This window comes from Salvelinus namaycush, chromosome 1 (genome assembly GCF_016432855.1).
Source record: "Salvelinus namaycush isolate Seneca chromosome 1, SaNama_1.0, whole genome shotgun sequence".
Lineage (NCBI taxonomy): Eukaryota > Metazoa > Chordata > Actinopteri > Salmoniformes > Salmonidae > Salvelinus > Salvelinus namaycush.
Window position 1 is genome coordinate 40,450,145 of NC_052307.1, and position 23,726 is coordinate 40,473,870.

At 41.8% G+C, this 23,726-nt stretch overlaps 1 protein-coding gene across 1 annotated transcript in view; it reads right to left on the bottom strand.

Annotated features, from left to right (window-relative positions):
• Positions 1–23,726, bottom strand: part of ksr2 (kinase suppressor of ras 2) — a 157,720-nt gene that overhangs the window by 39,000 nt on the left and 94,994 nt on the right. Inside the window, 3 exon segments of the mRNA XM_039003191.1 lie at positions 305–370; positions 1,006–1,089; positions 2,830–2,899. Coding sequence (XP_038859119.1) covers positions 305–370; positions 1,006–1,089; positions 2,830–2,899 — 220 coding nt within the window.

A 23,726-nucleotide genomic window follows, 5' to 3' on the forward strand; every position in this document is an offset into this window, starting at 1 on the left:
CACCTAGCTTGATATGCATGTGCAGTTTGTGTTACTGCTTATAATGAGAATAATACTAAAGTTTTGTGGCATGTGTATCAAGAAGTTATACTGCGATTAAAATGGTACATAATGTATGCAATCACTGCTTTCAGTCACTTTGGATAAAATAATCAGCGAAATGACATAACATGTATGAATTGAAAGACAAGTGGTGAAATCGTCCTTGAAGTTATGTGACCTGTATATGAAGTCAGTCTTCAGTCCTACAGTAAGCTGCTGGTCCAACAGTCCTTTACCTTTGAGGGGGTTACTTCCTCCTCCTCCTCTTTGGATGATCAGTAAATGGCAAGGTGGGGCTTCTTTGGTACATTTGTTGTGGCACTTCAGCCTGTTTGAAACAACAGAATCAAACACTCACCAGGGCAGCATCAGAAATGGCATCCTATTCCCTACATAGTGCACTACTTTTGATCAGAGTCTGATCAAAAGTAGTGCATTATATAGGGAATAGGGTGTCACTTCGGATGCAACCCCAGACATCACTGAATCTCTGCTACTCATTTTCCAAACAGTTAAAAGAAACCCATTCTTGAACTTGTAATAGTCTGGGTCATTAAGGAAATAAAAAGTCTGAGTTCCACCCAATTATTTCCCTTGTGTCAAAAATGTCACATTCAGTTGGTTGTAAAATTGGTTAATTTACTCAAGTAATCGGTTTTAAAATGATAATGATAATTGCTTGTTCTTTTCAGAGATTTTCCCAAGTATACGGTGACAAATTCCCTTTCCAGAAATCTAATAATAATGTGGATGAACAAATATGGATAACAAGAAAGAGTTTATAGCCTGAGATTTGGTTATCACCTATAACCAACCAGGATGATCATTGATTGATGTTTATCTTCTGTTAAAGCACACCAAAATACATTTTTATAAACAAGTTATGCACGGCAATACACTTTTCTAATGGCGTAGTAATGTTTTTTGAACACAGATTAGAATAAATACTAGGAAGGACCTTACTTGCAGTTTTTACATTTAAGTCCAAACAACATTCCTTTTCCACACACTATGCATGTCTGAGACATCCAGTACTTGGTGGAAAACCTGCAAGCACAAGAAGAGAGAGAGGAAGAGAGCGAGATCAGAGCACATCAACAAAACAAGACATCTCTTCTACCTGTTTGTTCATGCATAAACGAGTGCAAACAAAAGCCACCAGGTGTGGATCATTGCAGAAAAACATCACAGATTGCTTGTGACCTTTTGGATTATGATTCCCATTCACCTTGTGATGACAAATGGCTTTTGTCATAGAATGCCTCATATTCACAAGTCACATAAAAAATATTATATTATTATTATTTCTTTGGGAGGTTAACGTTTCCATGACATAAGAAAGATGGACGCCTATAGGGCTCATCTTTCCCCACCGCGCAACAATTTTAGCTCCAATCTCCAATGCACCTTGATTCAATTTGGGGGCCCCCACTCCTTTCAATATTCTGCACCAATGTTCAGTTTGTGGCTGTGAGCTCTGTGAATAAAGGCTGTGACAGAGGCCATTCTGCTACATCAACACAGTAACACAGCAATCATTCACAGAGATGAAGATGGAGCCCAGCAGAGCCCGTGGCACCGCGTTCAGAGCAAGACTACAGTGTGTCTCAATTGTCTTGAATGATAAAAAGCAATTCCCTACTTTGGGGTTGGATGAAGTATCTGAGTGCCCAATTTAAGAAAAACTCTGGGTTTATTTTCTGATAGATCTGACATCTGGGTACCAGCAGCGGGCTGGCTGGAGTAATGGAATAGGAATGGGTTGACAGAATCCAAATCTCTTCATTAGGAACCTTCGTATTGCCTCGTACTGTGCTAAACAGAATCAGGGAGGGCACAATTCAATCTGGCATCCCGCTCTAATTTTGGTGGTCGGGGCCTAAATGATACATTGTTTTGGCAGGCGTACATACGCTGCCAAAGTTACCGTGAGACTGACATTAAAGGTGAGATATGATTTGACAGATCTTTTTCATTCCCAGGGAGATGTTGCTATAGCCAGTAGTTTATTGCATTGCTATGATTTACTTACGAATAATAACCTGTGCTAAGAGCGATATCTTTGAAGATACATCGAGGCACAAATAGAGATCTATGACAATCACCATGTCAGAAAGAGTATAAAGAGAAATAAAGTTGTCCATCTCCCTAGAAACTAGCATTTGTCCTTTTAATAACAGCTTGAGATTTAATGCCAATATAAATTACATTTGCGCTCGTCTCTGGCTGATGAAGCATTAAGACATGTGTGCACAACCACTGTCTTTCCTCGTCATTAACTTTCAGCAGTGAGCTAACACCCACGTACTTCTGAGGCTGAGAGAAAGAGGGGAGGGGGAGATGGAGAAAGACAGAGAATAAGAGAGAGAGGAGGGACAAAGAAACAGAGAGAGAGAGAAGGAGAGAGAAAGTCGGTAGGTTGGAAGATTCCCATGACCAATAGCGGAGGTGTACTGTTTAATTTGGAGATCAGTGGCATTTGGGATTCATCAGACATTCAAACAGGAATAGAACAGGGAGTGGAGTTATGCTAGCGCCCCCTTAAATTGGACTGACATTCTGTCTGTCTCTGGTAGAGGAAGACACACATTAAGACACACACACACACACAAATGAATGCCTGAACACTCATACCTTCATTCAAGTACACACACACACACACACACACACACACACACACACACACACACACACACACACACACACACACACACACACACACACACACACACACACACACACACACACACACACACACACACACACACACACACACACACAGGTTACCTGTGTTTTATGGAGTTTCCCAGGTCTCTCCGAGGGATCTGTGGGGACCAGCGAGGCACTGACAGAGTATCTGAAGGAAGAGAGGGAGAAAGAGGGATGGATGGATGAATGTAGGGATGGATGAATGGATGGATGTATAAGAACATAGGCATTATTAGATATTTAACCAGTGACACAAAAGGGTTGATTGAATCAACAATGCATTGCCGCCAAATGCATTCTCGTCATTGGACAATGGAGGGTAGGCCTAAATATTAACACATGCCGTGGTATTGAATAGTTCCCTGCTGGTAACCACTGATTGTGATTGGGCTAAATCAAACACTGATTTGTGCACTGCATGTCATTTCAGCGTATTAATAGATTTGTACCAAATGCTCAGATGTGTCTTTGGCCATTACCGCAATCAATCATAATTACCTATTTCGACTAACACTTCCTGACATTCAAAAACAATAAAGTGACAAAAATCTGATCTACGTTAAAAGTCATGGGTTTGAATAATTCACTCATGGATATTTCTAGAAAAAATAAAAGTGTTATTCTTTATTCCAAGCATCCTTATATCATAGAGATTGAATGTAATCAGCATTTGTATGTCTCTGTGTCCATTTTGAAGGACGTTAGGGGTAGTTTCATGAGCCAATGCTAACTAGCGTTAGCGCAATGACTGGAAGTCTGTGGGTACAGTATCTACTAGCATGCTAGCAGATACCGATAGACTTCCAGTCATTGCACTAACGCTTGTTAGCAATTGCGCTCACGCAACTTCCTTCAAACTGCACGCGGATACATAAAAATGGTATCCATGAGTTCATCTGACTCTGGGGAAGTAGATAAAGGGCCTTACCCCCGCTATATAGACACACACACACATATATATATATATATATATATAGACAATAATAGGTGGTATGTTAATGATATCGTCCATATAAAAAGCTTTTGTGTGTTTGCAGATGTTCCATTGTGAGGGTGTGCACAGAGGGACCCTCTTACTTCAAAAGGTATTTCCAACATAGAACCTCCGGTAGGTCCATTAGTGAACACATTAATAGCAGCAACGGTAGCAGTAGCATCTAATACATTATGCACCTCTCAATGCACTGTGTGCCACTACTCAGCCCCAGTCCACCCACATGCAGTACAGCTATAGTGAGGAGTGTGGATAGAGTATCTGTGTATTGTATTTCTGTGTGTGTGTGTGTGTCAGTGGAGGCTCCGCAGAGGAGGAAGGGGAGGACCATGCTCCTGAATTTCATTTTTTTTAATAGTGAAACATGAAAAACCTTCCTTTTCAGATAAAACTATACTAAATATAATCACATCACCAAATAATTGATTAAAACACACTGTTGTGCAATGAACGTCTACAGTAGCTTCAGCAGCACTATGTAGGATAGCACTATGTTGTAGCCGGAGGACAGCTAGCTTCTGTCCTCCTCTTGGTACATTGACTTCAATACAAAACCAAGGAGGATCATGGTTCTTGCCCCCTTCCATAGACTTACACAGTAATTATGACAAATTCCGGAGCACATCTTCCAACCTATCAGAGCTCTTGCAGCATAAACTGACATGTTGTCCACTCAATCAAAATATCAGATAATGAATCTAGTACTGAAAGCATAAGCTACAGGTAACACTGCATAAAATGTGTTGAGTAGTTGACTCAGAGAGAAAGACAATTCTTCCAAAATGAAGGAGAAGCAAGAGAGATACACAGCTATATTTGGTTGTATTTTTTTGTACTTTCACCTAGCTAGCAATGCTGCTAGCTAGTTTAGCCTACTCAAACACCCTGCTCAAACAGAGAGGGATGCTACAGTATATTAGCTAGCTGGCTATGGCTATCCAACATGGTAACTCTTCAAAGTCAAAGTAAGCTTTTGGTTTTAGAAATGTATTGCCAACGGGGCCCGCCGGTGTAACTGCTAAACCACATTATGACTGTACAATGTACTGCATGATTATAGCGGGTTTACACGTTAGTATTTATGTTGACTATGCCTTGACAACAATGTAGGCCGTGTGTATCAAATAAAATAAAATTTTACAAATTCAGGTTAGTGGTCATGATATGAAGGTTTGGCTTGGTCAAAGACAGCTGATGTGTTGTACACTGAAGTCCACAAGCGAAGGGAAAAGGTGAGAGGAGGAGAGTGCGAGAAGGAATTATCTATACAATGAGCAAAGTGATGAGGCTGTTTGTATGTGGTTGCTATGAAAGTGAACTGTGTTTGCGTGTGATCTGGGGTGTATTCATTCCACCGATTCCTTCCACTGACATTTGAAGCTGTTGGACTAATGATTACACCCTAGATCAGCTAGATGAAGGCAAGAAGACGGTATGTGAATGTGTCACGGTCTGCCACCTTGATTACTCAAAATGCTCTCAACCTGTGCACCTACGTTGTAAACTTTCATTCATAGGCTAGGTTGTAGCAACCTCGTGATGGGTACAGGGAACATTTGAGAATCATGTAGTAGCCTAAACCTATTGATGTTACATTGAGCTGGGTGAATGGAATATGAATGTCAGTCATCCAATATGCTGTAATAGAAATAAGACCATGCTCACAAAAAAATGATCATCCTCCCTCATCTTAAATGGCACCGACCGCCACTGGTGTGTGTGTGTGTGTGTGTGTGTGTGAGACAGAAAGAAAGAAAAAGATGACTTGGAGAAAGATTCAGCAATAGCGAAGGAGAGAGTCGGCCCCATTCTTCTCCTAAATGCATTGGAGCACCATCCATACAGTAAAGCTAATCTTAATATGAAAGCAGAGGTGGCCTTCAGTGCTCCTCCACTCAATCACATGGCCTTGAGGAAGAAGAGGATGAAGAGGAATCACATTGTGTTCTGGATGGGAATGCTTGAACAATGAGAGAGAGAGAGAGAGAATGCCAGATATTTATAAAATAGCTTCATAGACCGAGTCCAAGTGGAAAGTATATAGAGTATTGGTAAGACAATTATCCCTTATTTTCAGGTCAAAGTTGTTGGATGAACCTACATACTGAATAATGATTTTAGCTTAAAATGTACAATATGATCTATCCCCTGTCCAGAGAAAATGTTCTTTGGAACTACTTTTTTGGAACTACTTTCTTTGGAACTACTGTATCACTGCGTTCAATGTTTTATACACAGTGTACAAAATATTAGGAACAACTTCCTAATATTGAGTTTTGCCCTCAGAACAGCCTCAATTTGTCAGGGAATGGACTCTACAAGGTGTCAAACGCGTTCCACAGGGATGCTTGCCCATGTTGACTCCAATGCTTCCCACAGTTGTGTCACGTTGGCAGGATGTCCTTTGGGTGGGGGACCATTCTTGATACACACGGGAAACTGTTGAGCTTGAAAAACCCAGCAGCGTTGGAGTTCTTGACACAAACTGGTGCACCTGGAACCTACTACTATACCCTGTTCAAAGGCACGTAAATATTTTGTCTTGCCCATTCCATTCACTCTCTGAATGGCACACACACAATCCATGTCTCAATTGTCTAAAACAGTACCCCCAGGGGTACACGCAATGCCTTTGGGAGTACGCCAAATAAAAATGTGATTCAGATTTTAAAATAATAATAATAATAATTATTCCATTTTCAAACAGTCCATTTATATTTTATAATGGTATACATTTGGGTGAGATTTTCTTCTCGCCTGAGTAGCCTCGTTTCACTGCCAAAAATAAAATGCGTTGTGCAGACCTCACTACCCCCTGGAGAGCCTTGCGGTTAAGGGAGGTGCAGTTGCCGTACCAGGCGGTGATACAGCCCGACAGGATGCTCTCGATTGTGCATCTGTAAAAGTTTGTGAGTGATTTAGATGACAAGCCAAATTTCTTCAGCCTCCTGAGGTTGAAGAGGCGCTGTTGTGCCTTCTTCACCACGCTGTCTGTGTGGGTGGACCATTTCAATTTGTCTGTGATGTGTACGCCGAGGAACTTGGATAAATGGTCAAAAAAGGTAAGGCCGTGTCCATAGAGACACATAACAGCTCTACTGGTAGTACTGTTACTACCAGCAGTACTACACATGCACCTGTCGACCACACAAGTTGTTCTGCTTCCACAAGCACATCCAATGCTATCATCAGTAATTCTACATTTGCTGTTAGCCCAGCTAGCATGAACACTGACAGTTGTGAATCTGATGCAGCCGAAGAGATACTGCCTCCTTACTCGGGAAAGCACCGAACAACAGACAAGGACGTTGGACCATCTCAGAGGCGCAAATATGATGAGAACAACATTGATTTGGGGTTCAATTATATTGGGAGTAGTGCCTTTCCTCAGCCAGTGTGTTAGATGTGCAAAAGTACTAGCTCACAACTCAATGAAACCTTCACTCTTGCGCAGACATTTAAAAACAAAACATGCCAATTTGAAAAATAAGCCACGGGAGTTTTTTTTAGCGAGAATTAAGACGACTTTTGAGTAGCACGACATGTATAAAAGCAACAGATACTATTAATAAGAAGGGGCTAGAAGCATCTTATATGGTGAGCTACCGAGTGGCTATGACAGGCAAGCCCCATACTATTGTGGAGGACTTTATTCTTCAAGGCTGCCGCGGATATGGCTATGACAATGCTGATGGAAAAGGCCCAAAAAACTATACAGACAATGCCTTCATCAAACAACATTGTTTCACGACGCAAACATTGTTTCACGACGCATCAGTGACATGGCAGGAGATGTTTGAAACAATTACTGCTTCGCATACAAGCCAGTGGATTCTATGCGTTACAGCTGGATGAGTCAACAGATGTGGCGGGCCTGGCACAGCTCCTGGTATATGTCTGTTACGTTTATGGGGGGTCAATTAAGGAAGACATCCTCTTCTGCAAACCACTGGAAACAGGACAACAGGAGAGGATATTTTTAAAGTACTGGACAGCTTTGTGACATCAAATGGACTTTGGTGGTGAAGATGTGTTGGTATCTGTACTGATGGCGCAAAAGCCATGACAGGGAGACATAGTGTTGTGGTAATGCGCGTGCAAGCAGTTGCTCCCGACGCCACTTAGGTACACTGCAGCATCCACCAAGAGGCTCTTGCTGCCAAGGGAATGCCTGACAGCTTGAAATATATTTTGGACAGTACAGTGAAAATGGTTAACTTTGTTAAAGCAAGGCCCCTGAACTCTCGTGTATTTTCTGCACTATGCAATGATATGGGCAGTGACCATGTAACGATTTGGGGCAAAGTATTGACACGTTTTTTTAAAATTGAGAGACAAGTTTAAAGTTTTCTTTACTGACGATAATTTTAACTTGTCTGACCGAATTTCTGGCCTATTTGGGTGATGTTTTTTCTCGCCTGAATGGTCTGAATCTAGGATTACAGGGACTCTCCGCAACTATATTCAATGTGCGGGACAAAATTGAGGCTATAATTAAGAAGTTGGAGCTGTTCTCTGTCTGCATTAACAAGGACAACACACAGGTCTTTCCATCATTGTAAGATTTCCTTTGTGCAAATTAACTCAAGCTTACGGACAATGTCAAATATGATATGGTGAAGCGCCTGAGTGAGTTGGGTGCGCAATTACGCAGGTACTTTCCCGAAACGGATGACACAAACAACTGGATTCGTTATCCCTTTCATGCCCTGCCTCCAGCCCACATACTGATTTCTGAACAAAAGAGCCTCATCGAAATTTCAACAAGCAGTTCTGTGAAAATTTTATTTAATCAGAAGCCACTGACAGATTTCTGGATTGGGCTGCGCTCAGAGTTTCCTGCCTTGGCAAATCGTGCTGTTAAGACACTGATGCCCTTTGCAACCACATACCACTTGTGAGGCGTATGTTTCTCAAACTAGACACTCTAATGTATTTGTCCTCTTGCTCAGTTGTGCACCGGGGCCTCCCACTCCTCTTTCTATTCTGGTTAGAGCCAGTTTGCGCTGTTCTTTGAAGGGAGTAGTACACAGCGTAGTACGAGATCTTCAGTTTCTTGGCAATTTCTCGCATGGAATAGCCTTCATTTCTCAGAACAAGAATAGACTAACGAGTTTCAGAAGAAACTCCTTTGTTTCTGGCCATTTTGAGCCTGTAATCGAACCCACAAATGCTGATGCTCCAGATACTCAACTAGTCTAAAGAAGGCCAGTTTTATTGCTTCTTTAATCATAACAACAGTTTTCAACTGTGCTAACATAATTGGAAAAGGGTTTTCTAATGATCAAAATGAGGAACTTGGATTAGCTAACACAACCTGTCATTGGAACACAGGAGTGATGGTTGCTGATAATGGGCCTCTGTACGCCTACGTAGATATTCCATAAAAAATCTGCCGTTTCCAGCTACAATAGTCATTTACGACTGTTAGGTTCTTATTTATCAGAGTAAATAACTCACAGACACTAGAGAAGCTTTAACCAAGTTTAATTATTCCCAAAGGTTCTGCACAGCTGTATTCAGACAGCAAAACATTTCCCTCCATCATAGTTATATTCATCTTACTTAAGACACTCCCTCTCTCCAATCCTTACAGTTTATGGCTCTACAGGAAGCTAATAAAGAGGGTAACAGGATACCAAACCTTTATTGCTCTGTCCTCACCTCCTGACCTCAACCCCTCCTTCTGTCTCCCCTGTTTCACACGTTGCTCTCCTCTCATCCAACACATTCCACAGCTATCTGTCTTTCTATAGAGACCCAGTCTCTTTCACTCCTTAATATACTATGCGTCTGATCTATCATGTCTTTAATATCTCAATGTTCAAAATGTCGAATCCAACAAAACATTAACAATGTCTACACTGTATTTCTGCTCAATTTGATGTTATATTAATGGACAAAAATGTTGCTTTTCTTTCAAAAACAAGGCCATTTCTAAGTGACACCAAACTTTTGAACGGTAGTGTACATTATCTATGACCTGACCTTTAGGTCGTAAATCACCACTCACATTCCTGAGCGAACAAAATCCAACGCTAACAACTACAAGTCACCCCATCCCTGGAGCTTGTGACTCTGTATCTGTGGTTCACAGTCCAATACATCACTCAATTACACTCAATCGGCCTGATAATGTAATAGAGAACGGGAACTGATATATCTGCTTATTGTTCTGTCTGTTTACACTAACAGCCTCATAACACAAGAGCAACCATCAGATGATGTTGACATCTCTGTGACCTGCTAGTTGTTTCTCACACAGAGGTCATGTCCTGAAACCTCTGTACGATGGTACAGTATATTAGCCTGGCCTGATTGATCTTTGTGAGTGCACCTCAGCATGTGCGCAAGCACACACACACACGCAAATACACACACTGCTAAATATATGTATGCGACCAATAATATTTGATTTGATACAGACACACACAACCGGAGGTCTGAGTAACCCAAAGGCGCCAGACTACAGTGTCCTCCTCCATCCTTTCTGTTTAATAAGGATGGAGACATATTCTCCTTCCCCCTCCACTTATCCCTCTATCCCTTCATCCCCCTTTCCCCCTCCACTCGCTGTCCTCTATCCTCTAATGACATGACAAACAACCAAACAACAACAGCACAGGAAGGGAGAGAGTAGAGACATGTACATGGAGGATATTAAACCATTTCTGCCAAAAATACATATCTAGTGCCAGGCACGGCAAATGACAGGCACGGCAAAAGGTGGCATGGTAAAAGGTGTCAAAAGACAAGGCATGGACTTATACTTCTTACAGCATGATGCCTACAGGTGTATATATATGACTATATATAAGCTGGTTGAGAGAATGCCAAGAGTGTGCAAGGCTGTCATCAAGGCAAAGGGTGGCTAATTGATAATTTGTTCATTTGTTTAACACTTTTTTGGTTACTACATGATTCCATATGTGTTATTTCATAGTTTTGATGTCTTCACTATTATTCTACAATGTAGAAAATAGTAGAAATAAAGAAAAACTCTTGAATGAGTAGGTGTTCTAAAAATTGACCGGTACTGTATATATTTATGAAACACAAAGTGTGGTGAAATTTAACTGCCATTTTTGCGGTGTGAAATAAACTCTGTCGACTCGAGACAAAGAGCCTTGTTGCCAACGCTGTTTCCATGACAAACACTCAACGCGTGGGTTCAACAACCTTTTCAACAGAATATCATTCTGCTGTCATCTTTGATCTGCTGTCATCTTTGACGAAGAGAACACCCCTTCCTCTCCTCACCTATCACCAAGTGCCATCTTACTTTTCCGTTGTTACACATCATGATGATGATCATTAGAAACTATTATCATGGATATGAAACAAATATCCACACCACCACTGAAGAGGACCAAAATGGAAATAAGTCCCAGACTTTATTGTGTGTTATCCTCGATGATTTTATTAATGTGCATGTATGGCTTTTAAGTTTTGTGTGCTTGTTTTTTTAAATGGTCGAATTAATAAACTAAACTAAACTAAACCACTTTTTCCCGTAAGTGTTTTGTTCTAACCAATGAAACATGCCAACGAGAGAGGGACTGCAGTAGGACATACTATGCCTGAAGCGGATGGCACAGACCAGTCTCTCATTTGGACAATTCAAAATGGAGAGAAGCAATGAGACAAATGTTTTCTGGTGGCAAGCTGAATTGCAGACAGGGGAGAAGCCAGCCATAGAAATAGAATGCCTAGGGGCCGCTGGTGAGCAGTAACATGTGAAGACGCATTTTCTCGGTGCTCCGATCCAGGGCGAACAATTTACTATTAATTCTTGACAAACACCTCCCCCACCGTGTTCATTTTGTAACATTTAATTTGGAATCGAACCCAAATGACTAATCAACTAGTCAAGTAGACCAAATAGGGAATTCATATCTTGTTTAGAGATGTGCCTCCACCATGCTGCCAAAAAAATGACAATTATTCATCCAGTAACTTAACGTTATGAACAATGATGGTATGTACACTACCGTTCAAAAGTTTGGGGTCACTTAGAAGTGTCCATGTTTTTGAAAGAAAAGCACATTTTTTGTCCATTAAAATAACATCAAATTGATCAGAAATACAGTGTAGACATTGTTAATATTGTAAATGACTATTGTAGCTGGAAACTGCAGTTTTTTTTTTTTATGGAATATCTACATTATCAGCAACCATCACTCCTGTGTTCCAATGGCACGTTGTGTTAGCTAATCCAAGTTGATCATTTTAAAAGGCTAATTGATCATTAGAAAACCCTTTTGCAATTATGTTAGCACAGCTGAAAACTGTTGTCCTGCTTAAAGAAGCAATTCAACTGGCCTTCTTTAGACATGTTTAATACATACAAGTTTATACTCCCAAAGGACCATGTGTATTATTCTTTACTATTTGACTGGTTGGTGTGGTGGAACTTTTGTAATCAAAAGGAGAGACTTTTTTAGATTTCTTCAAAACAATCAAACTTTATTATTTAATTACTGCAGTAATGGAGCTGGTCGGTAATCACCCCTGGAGGTGATCACTGAGAACTCAACGAGCTGGTTTGAGCCACAGCATTTTATAGCAAAGTCCATCCTCCTTCAGTCTACATGACAAACAACAGATAAATGGAATGGGTCACAAGGTTAAGATTTGTATGAAAGATACTTAGAATTCACAGCAGACAGTATCTGCTGTAAAATCAGTTCTCATTGTGTAGACTCCAATGGCTGGCCCTGGAGTCATCTCTCCCTGGTACCTTTTATAACAGAAACATAACTTTCTTTATTTAACCTTTATTTAACTAGGCAAGTCAGTTAAGAACAAATTCTTATTTACAATGACGACCTAGGAACATTGGGTTAACTGCCTTGTTCAGGGGCAGAACAACAGACTTTTTTTACTTGTCAGTTCGGGGATTTGATCTAGCAACCTTCTGGTTATTGGCCCAACGCGCTAACCACTAGCCTACCTGCCACCCCATTAACTCATGCTCTGGAATGCGGTATCACCCAAAGACATCGTACATTTTCCAGAGGCCCATCCTCAGTAGAACACAGACAGATGAGCATTCTAACAACCCCTTATTCTGTTGCATAAAACAATAATTTGATGGAATTACAGCATTATAACGTAATCTTGCAATTCTGCTCTCATATTGGTCCGCCCTGGTGCTTGGTGGCGGATGGCACGGGTTTGCAGGTTGTACAGCCGAGTGAACACTGCAGGACGGGTATTAAATGCCAAGTGTTTGTCAATTTTCGATATTCTGGCTTGTTAGAATGTTCAACAGAGAGTTACATTTATACAAATGTTGAATTTGACTGGGTTTGTTTTCCTATTTACTTATTTAATTAAATGTTTTAAAGTACATGTGTGTATCTATATATGTGTATATGTATATATACAGTGGGGCAAAAAAGTATTTAGTCAGCCACCAATTGTGCAAGTTCTCCCACTTAAAAAGATGAGAGAGGCCTGTAATTTTCATCATAGGTACACTTCAACTATGACAGACAAAATTAGAAAAAAAATCCAGAAAATCACATTGTAGGATTTTTTATGAATTTATTTGCAAATTATGGTGGAAAATAAGTATTTGGTCACCTACAAACAAGCAAGATTTCTGGCTCTCACAGACCTGTAACTTCTTCTTTAAGAGGCTCCTCTGTCCTCCACTCGTTACCTGTATTAATGGCACCTGTTTGAACTTGTTATCAGTATAAAAGACACCTGTCCACAACCTCAAACAGTCACACTCCAAACTCCACTATGGCCAAGACCAAAGAGCTGTCAAAGGACACCAGAAACAAAATTGTAGACCTGCACCAGGCTGAGAAGACTGAATCTGCAATAGGTAAGCAGCTTGGTTTGAAGAAATCAACTGTGGGAGCAATTAGTAGGAAATGGAAGACATACAAGACCACTGATAATCTCCCTCGATCTGGGGCTCCACGCAAGATCTCACCCCGTGGGGTCAAAATGATCACAAGAACGGTGAGCAAAAATCCCAGAACCACACGGGGGGACCTAGTGAATGACCTGCAGAGAGCTGGGACCAAAGTAACAAAGCCTACCATCAGCAAGGGCATTGAAGATGAAACGTGGCTGGGTCTTTCAGCATGACAATGATCCCAAACACACTGCCCGGGCAACGAAGGAGTGGCTTTGTAAGAAGCATTTCAAGGTCCTGGAGTGGCCTAGCCAGTCTCCAGATCTCAAGCCCATAGAAAATCTTTGGAGGGAGTTGAACGTCCGTGTTGCCCAGCAACAGCCCCAAAACATCACTGCTCTAGAGGAGATCTGCATGGAGGAATGGGCCAAAATATCAGCAATAGTGTGTGAAAACCTTGTGAAGACTTACAGAAAACGTTTTACCTCTGTCATTGCCAACAAAGGGTATATAACAAAGTATTGAGATAAACTTTTGTTATTGACCAAATACTTATTTTCCACCATAATTTGCAAATAAATTCATTAAAAATCCTACAATGTGATTTTCAGGATTTTTTTTTCTAATTTTGTCTGTCATAGTTGAAGTGTACCTATGATGAAAATTACAGGCCTCTCCCATCTTTTTAAGTGGGAGAACTTGCACAATTGGTGGCTGACTAAATACTTTTTTGCCCCACTGTATATATATATTCTTTTTTTAAGTCATCCTAAGTGGATGGGGTTGGTCTAGGGGGACATATACCTATTCCTCCTTTTTTATATATAGCTCTACTGAGGTTCAGTTTAACATGGTAGCATTTTGCCCTAGTCTAGGAGAGGTAGAGGCAGCCTTCCAACAGGGGGAAGGCCAGCATAGGGGTCCAAGGTTTTCTTCTGGGTATTTTGTTGTTTTTAGCTGTTTTTTATTTTCTTTATATTTTATTACTCTGACCTTTCAGTACACTGGCCATGTGAGCATACTAACATTAATTTCTGATTACTATGACTATGCCTAATTCACATACTCTAGGCTCCACATGCTTTATCAGCTGGAACGTGAAAGGAATTAACCAGGTGGTCAAGCGTAGCCGAGTGTATGCTCATCTTAAGTCCTTACGTCCGGACATTGTTTTTCTCCAAGAGACCCATCTCTGGTCCAGCGACCATGATAAACTAAAGAGAGGATGGGTAGACCAAATATTTCACTCTAACTTTGGTGCTAAGGCCAAGAGGGGCAGCCATCCTTATCAGAAAAGGTGTAACTGATGTGAAATGGCTAGCTAGTTAGCGGTGGTGCGCGCTAATAGCGTTTCAATCGGTGACGTCACTCGCTCTGAGACCTGAAGTAGTTGTTCCCCTTGCTCTGCAAGGGCCATGGCTTTTGTGGCGCGATGGGTAACGATGCTTCGTGGGTGACTGTTGTCTGTGTGCAGAGGGTCCCTGGTTCGAGCCCAGTTAGGGGCGAGGAGAGGGACAGAAGCTAAAACTGTTACAAAGGCACCCCGTTTGTCTCCTCCAAAGTAATTTCAGATACTAATGGAAGATATATTATAGTGATGGGGAAATTGTTTAGCACACAGGTTATTCTGGCTAACCTCTATGGTCCTAATTGGGATGACACTCAATTTTTCTCTGACCTCATCACAACACTTCCTGACCTTAACTCTCATCATTTGATATCGGGCGGAGATTTCAATTGTGTATTGCATCCAAGTCCATACAGATCCAGACCGAAGCCCAACAATGTCATTTCAAAATCAGGCGCAGTAATCAACTCATTTCTAGATTCCTATCATTTGTCTGATCCATGGAGGAGGAGCAATCCCACTGCTAAACAGTACTCCATTTTTTCTCCAGTCCACAGCACATACTCTAGGATTTACTTTTTCCTGCTGGACAATAGAATTCTTCCTTTTATAACTAATAGCCAATATAATAGCATCGTTATCTCAGACCATAGCCCTGTCCAGCTAGATATCCGCTTTCCGGACAGTACTGTGTCACAACGAACACGGTGACTTGACCCACTACTACTATCCTGTAGTGTCTTTAAAAAATACATATCAACTCACATTGATGTCTTTTTACAGATCAACTGCACCCCTGATGTGTCTCCCTCTACTGTGTGGGAGTCATTCAAATAATATCTAAGAGGCCAAATTATTTAATACACAGCGTATGACAACAAACAGCGCCTATCGGAGCTATCTCAACTCATTCTATATGTGGACAACAGATATGCCTCTTCTCCAACTCCTGAACTCTACAAAGAGAGACTGTTACACCAATCGGAATTTGACAATCTTCCCACCAAACAAACGGAGCAGCTTCGGTTTAAGTCGAGGCAAAAATTCTATGAACACGGAGAGAAAGCTGGCAAGTTGTTATCTCATCAGCTTTGACAATCCCCTGCTCGCAGCACCATACCTGAAATCTGTGTTGTAGCTGATGTAACTTCTACCAATCCCAAAGAAATCAACAATCAATTTAAGCAATTCTACTCTGCTCTTTACTCATCAGAGGCTCTTCCTGACACAGCTCGCATGCATGCATTTCTAGACAATCTGGACATCCCCTGTCTCAATTCAGATGAACAAACCAACATGGATGCCTCAATAAGTGATGATGAAGCTACTCTGGCAATCCACTCCATGAAGAGCAGTAAAACCCCTGGGCCTGATGGCTTCCCTATTGAATTTTATAAAGCATTCTCCTCTAAATTATCCCTTATCCTCAGCTCAATGTACAATGAAATCCTTTCTAGTCAGAAACTCCCACAGACACTTACCCAGGCGACTATTTCGGTTTTGCTTAAAAAAAACAATAATCCCCTAGACTGTGGCTCATACCGCCCTATAAGCCTTTTGTGCTGCGATTATAAAAGTCTCACTAAGGTCCTCTCGCGCCGTTTAGAGAGAGTGATGCCTAATATAATTAACTCTGACCAAACCGGATGTATCTCAGGTAGACAATCTTTCCATAATATGCGGCAGCTATTTAATGTTCTTTATTCTGCCCACTTAGATCTTAACAGAACATTAATCCGCCTAACCCTGTGGAGTCTATACCCTATCTCTTGGACAAGCTACAACGTTTTGGGACATTCTCTGGTTAGAAGTTAAACCTAATAAAAAGTGTGCTCCTCCCCATTAATCAGTTAGCAGAAGGAATTGGGTATGCCAATTTCCCATTTAAGGTGGAGCGTCAGGTCTTTACTTATTTGGGGATGACAGTCACACGCTCTGTTTAAACAACTTCAAAACACTTCTGGAGCGCACTAAGCAGGATTTCATAAGGTGGTCGTCTCTTCCCATTTCATTAGCAGGTCGCATTAATTCTGTTAAGATGACTGTACTACCTAGGTTTTTGTACATATTCCAAATGATTCCCATTTTTTTGCCAAAGTCAATGTTCAAACAACTGTACAACTACATTTCCAACTTCATTTGGAATAAGTCAAATCCACAAATGAGAAAGGTATATCTAGAGAGACCTAAGCCCGCAGCAAATATATCTAAATGTGTTTATTGGGTTTCTACATTTGAAAACAAGGATGGCCCAACTTGGGCCATTATGGAGTTAGTCAAGCCTTCCAACTTCTCCGATCTCGCTCCTGTGCTCCTCAATGCCTATGAAACTTGGCACCCATGTTTTGAACCCCATTGTTAAGAACTCCCTTAAAATCTCGTCCCAATTCCGAAATCACTTTAGTCTTAAACAAGCAAGCTGCTTCTCTCCATTAACATCTAATCATCTCTTCTCAGCTTCACAGATTGACATGGTATTCCAGTTCTGGCATAGGAACGGTCCGGTGTTTTTTTTGTGAGCTATTTGTTGATAACACATTTGTCATATTTGATACTCTGAGAGTTGACCATAATATTTCCAATACCCACTTTTTTAGATACCTGCAAGCTCGCAGCTTTGCCAAAAAACATTTCCCTTAATTTCCACTCAAGCCTACTAAGACTCCAGTCGAGAGGTGCTTAGATCTTAACCCTTAGATCTTAACATAACATTAATCCGCCTTCCTTTGAAAATACAAAATCTGCATGGGAGCAAGACATAGGGGGAGAGCTACATGATGATATATGGCAACAAAGTATTGAGCGTATCCACACATCATCATTTTGCATAAGGCATGGGCTTATTCACCTTAAGGTTTTGCACTGTCCCCATTACTCAAATGACAGATTGGAAAAATTATACCCAAATGTTGACCACAAGTGTTTTAGATGCCACCAGATTCCAGCAACTGTGGGACACATGTTTTGGTCATGCCAATCTTTGAGTGGCCTCTGGGACCCCATTTTTGAGGCATTCTCACATATGTGTAATATAACTGCTAGCCCCACACCGGTCACTGGCATTTTTGGGATACTTCCCCGAGACCAGAATGCTACCACGCATCAGGCAAATGCGAAAGCTGCTAGCTCGCCGCCTTGTCCTATTTCACTGGAAGTCTGCAAAGCCGCCATCCTTTATGCAGTGGGTTAAGGAGGTGATGTCATCTCTGCCTCTGGAGAAGGTTAGAGACACCGTGCTTGGGTCCCAACAAAAGTTCTACTTAACCTGGTCCCCATTAATACAACACTTGTACTTAGTGTAACTTGTATAGTTTGTTAAGCAGTATTGTCTGGTCTAGTGGCCATTAGTGCTGATAATAATGTTTATATTACTTTTTTCTTGTAGAGATACCACAGCCGACCACAACATTGAATAGAAATGTCTGTTCTAGAATTGATATTGCTATGTGGGGAGTAGACTTCTTCATTAAAAGTGATAGTAAAATGAGCCTGGTGGTGTCTGTTAACCTAGCAACAGGCTCTCTAGGCCCAGCAGGTGGGTTGTGTTTTGTTCGCAGGCTAGGGGCAGCCCTCCAACTGTACATACACACACACACGCCACATCAATCAGGCTAACTAACAAACCTTTCAGCTTCATGAAGAGACATAATGGATGCTGCGAGTAGGTCTTTTGAACAGCATTCCATTGGGAAACATTCACATACAGATGCCACTGTCGAAAAGAAAACTAAAAACAATTCACACAAAGAACCATGACTCCTTTTACTATCGCAAACTAACACAGACAAGGGCAACAACAATTCAGTCTCCGTTCTGACTCATTCTGAGCAGGCACCAGTTGACCGCCTTCGGCTCGGGCAGCTATCTTCATGGGGTTCTTCGTCTTTGATACACATATCAGAGGAAGTTAGTTGGTTCTTGTTGTGCCAAAGCATCTTGAGCCATGCAGATGAGACATGCTGAGCGGATACTTTACAAGGAGTGTATGCACCTCCATTAAATTGCAGATGCAGGGCACAAAAAATCAAGTATTGAAAGAAAGCTAGAATCGTGCACACCGTTGCTCAATAAAACTGTGGGAGCATTCAACAGTGTGTGGGTATATTTTTTCCCCTTCCGGAACCCAAGCAGACCCATTACCAGATTGACGACAAACACCAGGCCTGCTCTTTGCTGCTATGACACTTACTGGGACCCCAGGTGGATGCTCGGCAGGCAGATAAAAGTATTAGGGATGCCGCCACAACACAATTAAATCATTAAATCATTCCTTTACTAGGAATAGGCTAACTGCCTTAGACTGGCATTTGTCTTAATCTCTAATGTCTTTGTCAGGACAACAGTAAGATGATAAGCCATACCAGACGTTTCTCCCTGCCTGTACCAGGGAAATTCCACTATATTGCAGTGCTTGAGGGCCAAGCCCTGTTGGATGTTCTGGAGCGGGTGGACTTTGCCCTTTACAACTAATAATAAGAATTTATTCAACTTCTATAGCGCATTTCAAAGAATCTCAAAGAGTTTGAGAAAGCAAAAACAAAAAATTATCAAATAATTATTAATATGACCAAATGTATGAGCCTGTGCGCCAGCAGTGGCATCACACCAAGTGGGTACTGCACAAATGGTAGATCTGGAGGAATAGTAGTAAGCTATCTACAAAGCCCAGGGCACGGAGAGGATGTTGGGGAAAGCGAGGTGTGCTGCTGAAGCTACGGACCTGTCTGTCTCTGACTCCCTGGCTGTGACTGAGCTGCTCCCTCCTCAAGACCATTGATATTTCCTCGGCTGACCATCCAATATGCAAGCTGTGCAACAACCCTGATCATACCCATGACTACGGGAACTTTCTTGATACTGTATCGTATTTATTGATTTATTTACTGAACAAAAATGTAAATGCCACATGCTATAATTTCAAATCAGTCAATTGAAATGAATTCATTAGGCCTTCATCTATGGATTTAACATGACTGGGAATACAGATATGCATCTGTTGGTCACTGCTATTTGCCTCATGCAGCGCGACACTTATATTTCCCTCACTAACTTTAAACATCAGCTATCTGAGCAGCTAACCGATCGCTGCAGCTGTACATAGCTCATCTGTAAATAGCCCACCCAATCTACCTACCTCATCCCCATATTGTTTTTATTTACTTTTCTGCTCTTTTGCACACCAGTATTTCTACTTGCACATCACCATCTGCTCATCTATCACTCCAGTGTTAATTTGCTCAATTGTAATTACTTCGCTACTATGGCCTATTTATTGCCTTACCTCCTCACGCCATTTGCACACACTGTATATAGACTTTCTTTTTTCCCTCTATTGTGTTATTGACTGTACGCTTGTTTATTCCATGTGTAACTCTGTGTTGTTGTTTGTGTCGCACTGCTTTGCTTTATCTTGGCAAGGTCACAGTTGTAAATGAGAACTTCTTCTCAACTAGCTTACCTGGTTAAATAAAGGTGAAATAAAAAAACAAAAAAAACATCTCCTTCACCTAGTTTATCAGGCTGATGATTATGGCCTGTGGAATATTGTCCCAATCCTTTTGAAGTTCCTAGATATTGGAGGGAACTGGCCAATATCCAGGAACACAAGCACACTGTCGTTGTAATGATGGGGCAGTGAGTCGAAAGCAGGTGCAACGTTTTAATAAAACAACAAAACCAAGAACACGACACTAACATAAGGCGGAACGCAGATACACAAAAACAATACCAACTGGTGAGTGAACATGGCAGAATGACATATAAAGGGGAGGAGATGATGAAGGTAATGGAGTCCAGGTGTGAATCATAATGATTAACAGGTGCGCATAATGACGAGTGCCAGGTGTGCGTAATGATGAATCCCAGGACCGGGGGTTAGTACTCTGGCGACGTCGTACGCCGGAGGGGAGGAGCAGGAGCAGACGTGACACGTCGATCCACAGCATCCCAAACATGCTCAATGAGTGACATGTCTGGTGAGTATGCAGGCCATGAAGGAACTTGGACATTTTCAGCTTCCTGGAATTGTGTACAGATCCTTGCGACATGAGGCTGTGCATTATCATGCTGAAACATGAGGTGATGGTGGCGGATGAATGGCACGACAATGGGCCTCAGGATCTCGTCACGGTATCTCTGTGCATTAAAATTACCATCAATAAAACACAATTGTGTTCGTTGTTCATAGGTTATGCTTTCCCATAACCACACCGCCACAATGGGACACTCTGTTCACAACGTTGACATCAGCAAACCGCTCACTCACACGACGGCATACATGCAGTCTGCCATATGCCCGGTACAGTTGAAACCGGGATGCATCCATGAAGAACACACTTTTCCAGCATGCCAGTGGCCATCGAAGGTGAGCGTTTGCCCACTGAAATCGGTTATGACGCCGAACTGCAGTCAAGTCAAGTAACTGGTGAGGACGACGAGCATGCAGATGAGTTTCCCTGAGGCGGTTTCTAAAAGTGTGTACAGAAATTCTTCGGTTTTACCAGTGGAGGCTCCTCGGAGGAGGAAGGGGAGGACCATCCTCCTCAGTGAATTTCATAAAAATGATAATTTTGAAACATTTAAAAAGTTATCTTTTTTAGATAAAACTATACAAAACTGTACAAAATCACCCAATAATTGATTAAAACACACTGTTTTGCGATGATGGTCTACAGTAACCTCAACAGCCCTCTGTAGGGTAGCACCATAGGGTAGCCGGAGGACAACTAGTTGCCGTCCTCCAACTGGGTACATTGACTTCAATACAAAACCTTGCAGGCTCATGGTTCTCACCACCTTCCATAGACTTACACAGTAATTATGACAACTTCTTGTGGACATCCTCCAACCTATCAGAGCTCTTGCAGCATGAACTGACATGCCAATCAAAGGATCAGAGAATGAATATAAACTCAGCAAAAAAAGAAACGGCCCTTTTTCAGGACCCTGTCTTTCAAAGATAATTCATAAAAATCCAAATAACTTCACAGATCTTCATTGTAAAGGGTTTAAACATTGTTTCCCATGCTTGTTCAATGAACCATAAACAATGAATGAACATGCACCGGTGGAACAGACGTTAAGACACTAACAGCTTACAGACGGTAGGCAATTAAGGTCACAGTTATGAAAACTTAGGACACTAAAAGGCCTTTCTACTGACTCTGAAAAACACCAAAATAAAGATAACCAGGGTCCCTGCTCATCTGCGTGAACGTGCCTTAGGCATGCTGCAACGAGGCATGAGGACTGCAGATGTGGCCAGGGCAATAAATTGCAATGTCCGCACTGTGAGATGCCTAAGGCAGCACTACAGGGAGACAGGACGGACAGCTGATCGTCCTCGCAGTGGCAGACCATGTGTAACAACACCTGCACAGGATCGATACATCCGAACATCACACCTGCGGGACAAGTACAGGATGGCAACAACAACTGCCCGAGTTACACCAGGAACGCACAATCCCTCCATCAGTGCTCAGACTGTTCGCAATAGGCTGAGAGAGGCTGGACTGAGGGCTTGTAGGCCTGTTGTAAGGTAGGTCCTCACCAGACATCACCGGCAACAACGTCGCATATGGGCACAAACCCACCGTCGCTGGACCAGACAGGACTGGTAAAAAGTGCTCTTCACTGACGAGTCGTGGTTTTGTCTCACGTTTGTGCACATTTGTGGCTTGCTGGAGGTCATTTTGCAGGGCTCTGGCAGTGCTCCTCCTTGCACAAAGGCAGAGGTAGCGGTCCTGCTGCTGGGTTGTTGCCCTCCTACGGCCTCCTCCACGTCTCCTGATGTACTGGCCTGTCTCCTGGTAGCGCCTCCATGCTCTGGACACTACGCTGACAGACACAGCAAACCTTCTTGCCACAGCTCGCATTGATGTGCCATCCTGGATGAGCTGCACTACCTGAGCAACTTGTGTGGGTTGTAGACTCCGTCTCATGCTACCACTAGAGTGAAAGCACCGCCAGCATTCAAAAGTGACCAAAACATCAGCCAGGAAGCATAGGAACTGAGAAGTGGTCTGTGGTCACCACCTGCAGAACCACTCCTTTATTGGGGGTGTCTTGCTAATTGCCTATAATTTCCACCTGTTGTCTATTCCATTTGCACAACAGCATGTGAAATTTATTGTCAATCAGTGTTGCTTCCTAAGTGGACAGTTTGATTTCACAGAAGTGTGATTGACTTGGAGTTACATTGTGTTGTTTAAGTGTTCCCTTTATTTTTTTGAGCAGTGTATATATATATATATGTATATGTGTGTAGTAAGGAATCCAATTCGTACAATATTTTACAAATTTGTTGCGCTCAAGATCCCGGACTGCATCTTTAAGTGTTCTATTGTATCCCTGGTATTTGCTTAGTCGATTAGTCTCACTGAACAGAGAATGGACACATCTGCTTTGCCAGGTTTGAAGTCGTCTAGTTAGTCACCGACAGCAAGAAAATACATAACCATCAGTGGTCCTTAAATATTGGAGTTAAATACACTTAGTTTATAGTTCTGAATATCTAGAGGCTAGAACCACTTATACTGACAAAAAAATATATACTTATTTGTGATTTTTAAATAACAGCCAATTACAAAGACATAAATTACTGAGGGAGATAGACTGCCAAGAGCACTTCATTTTTTAGCAACTGGTGTAGAATGGAACATGACTTAACAAGGAGCTTGTCATACTCAATCATGCAGCAGGGAGGATAAGCATCATCATTCTTGCTCTCTCTCTCATTCTTTCACTCCCTCTATTTCTCT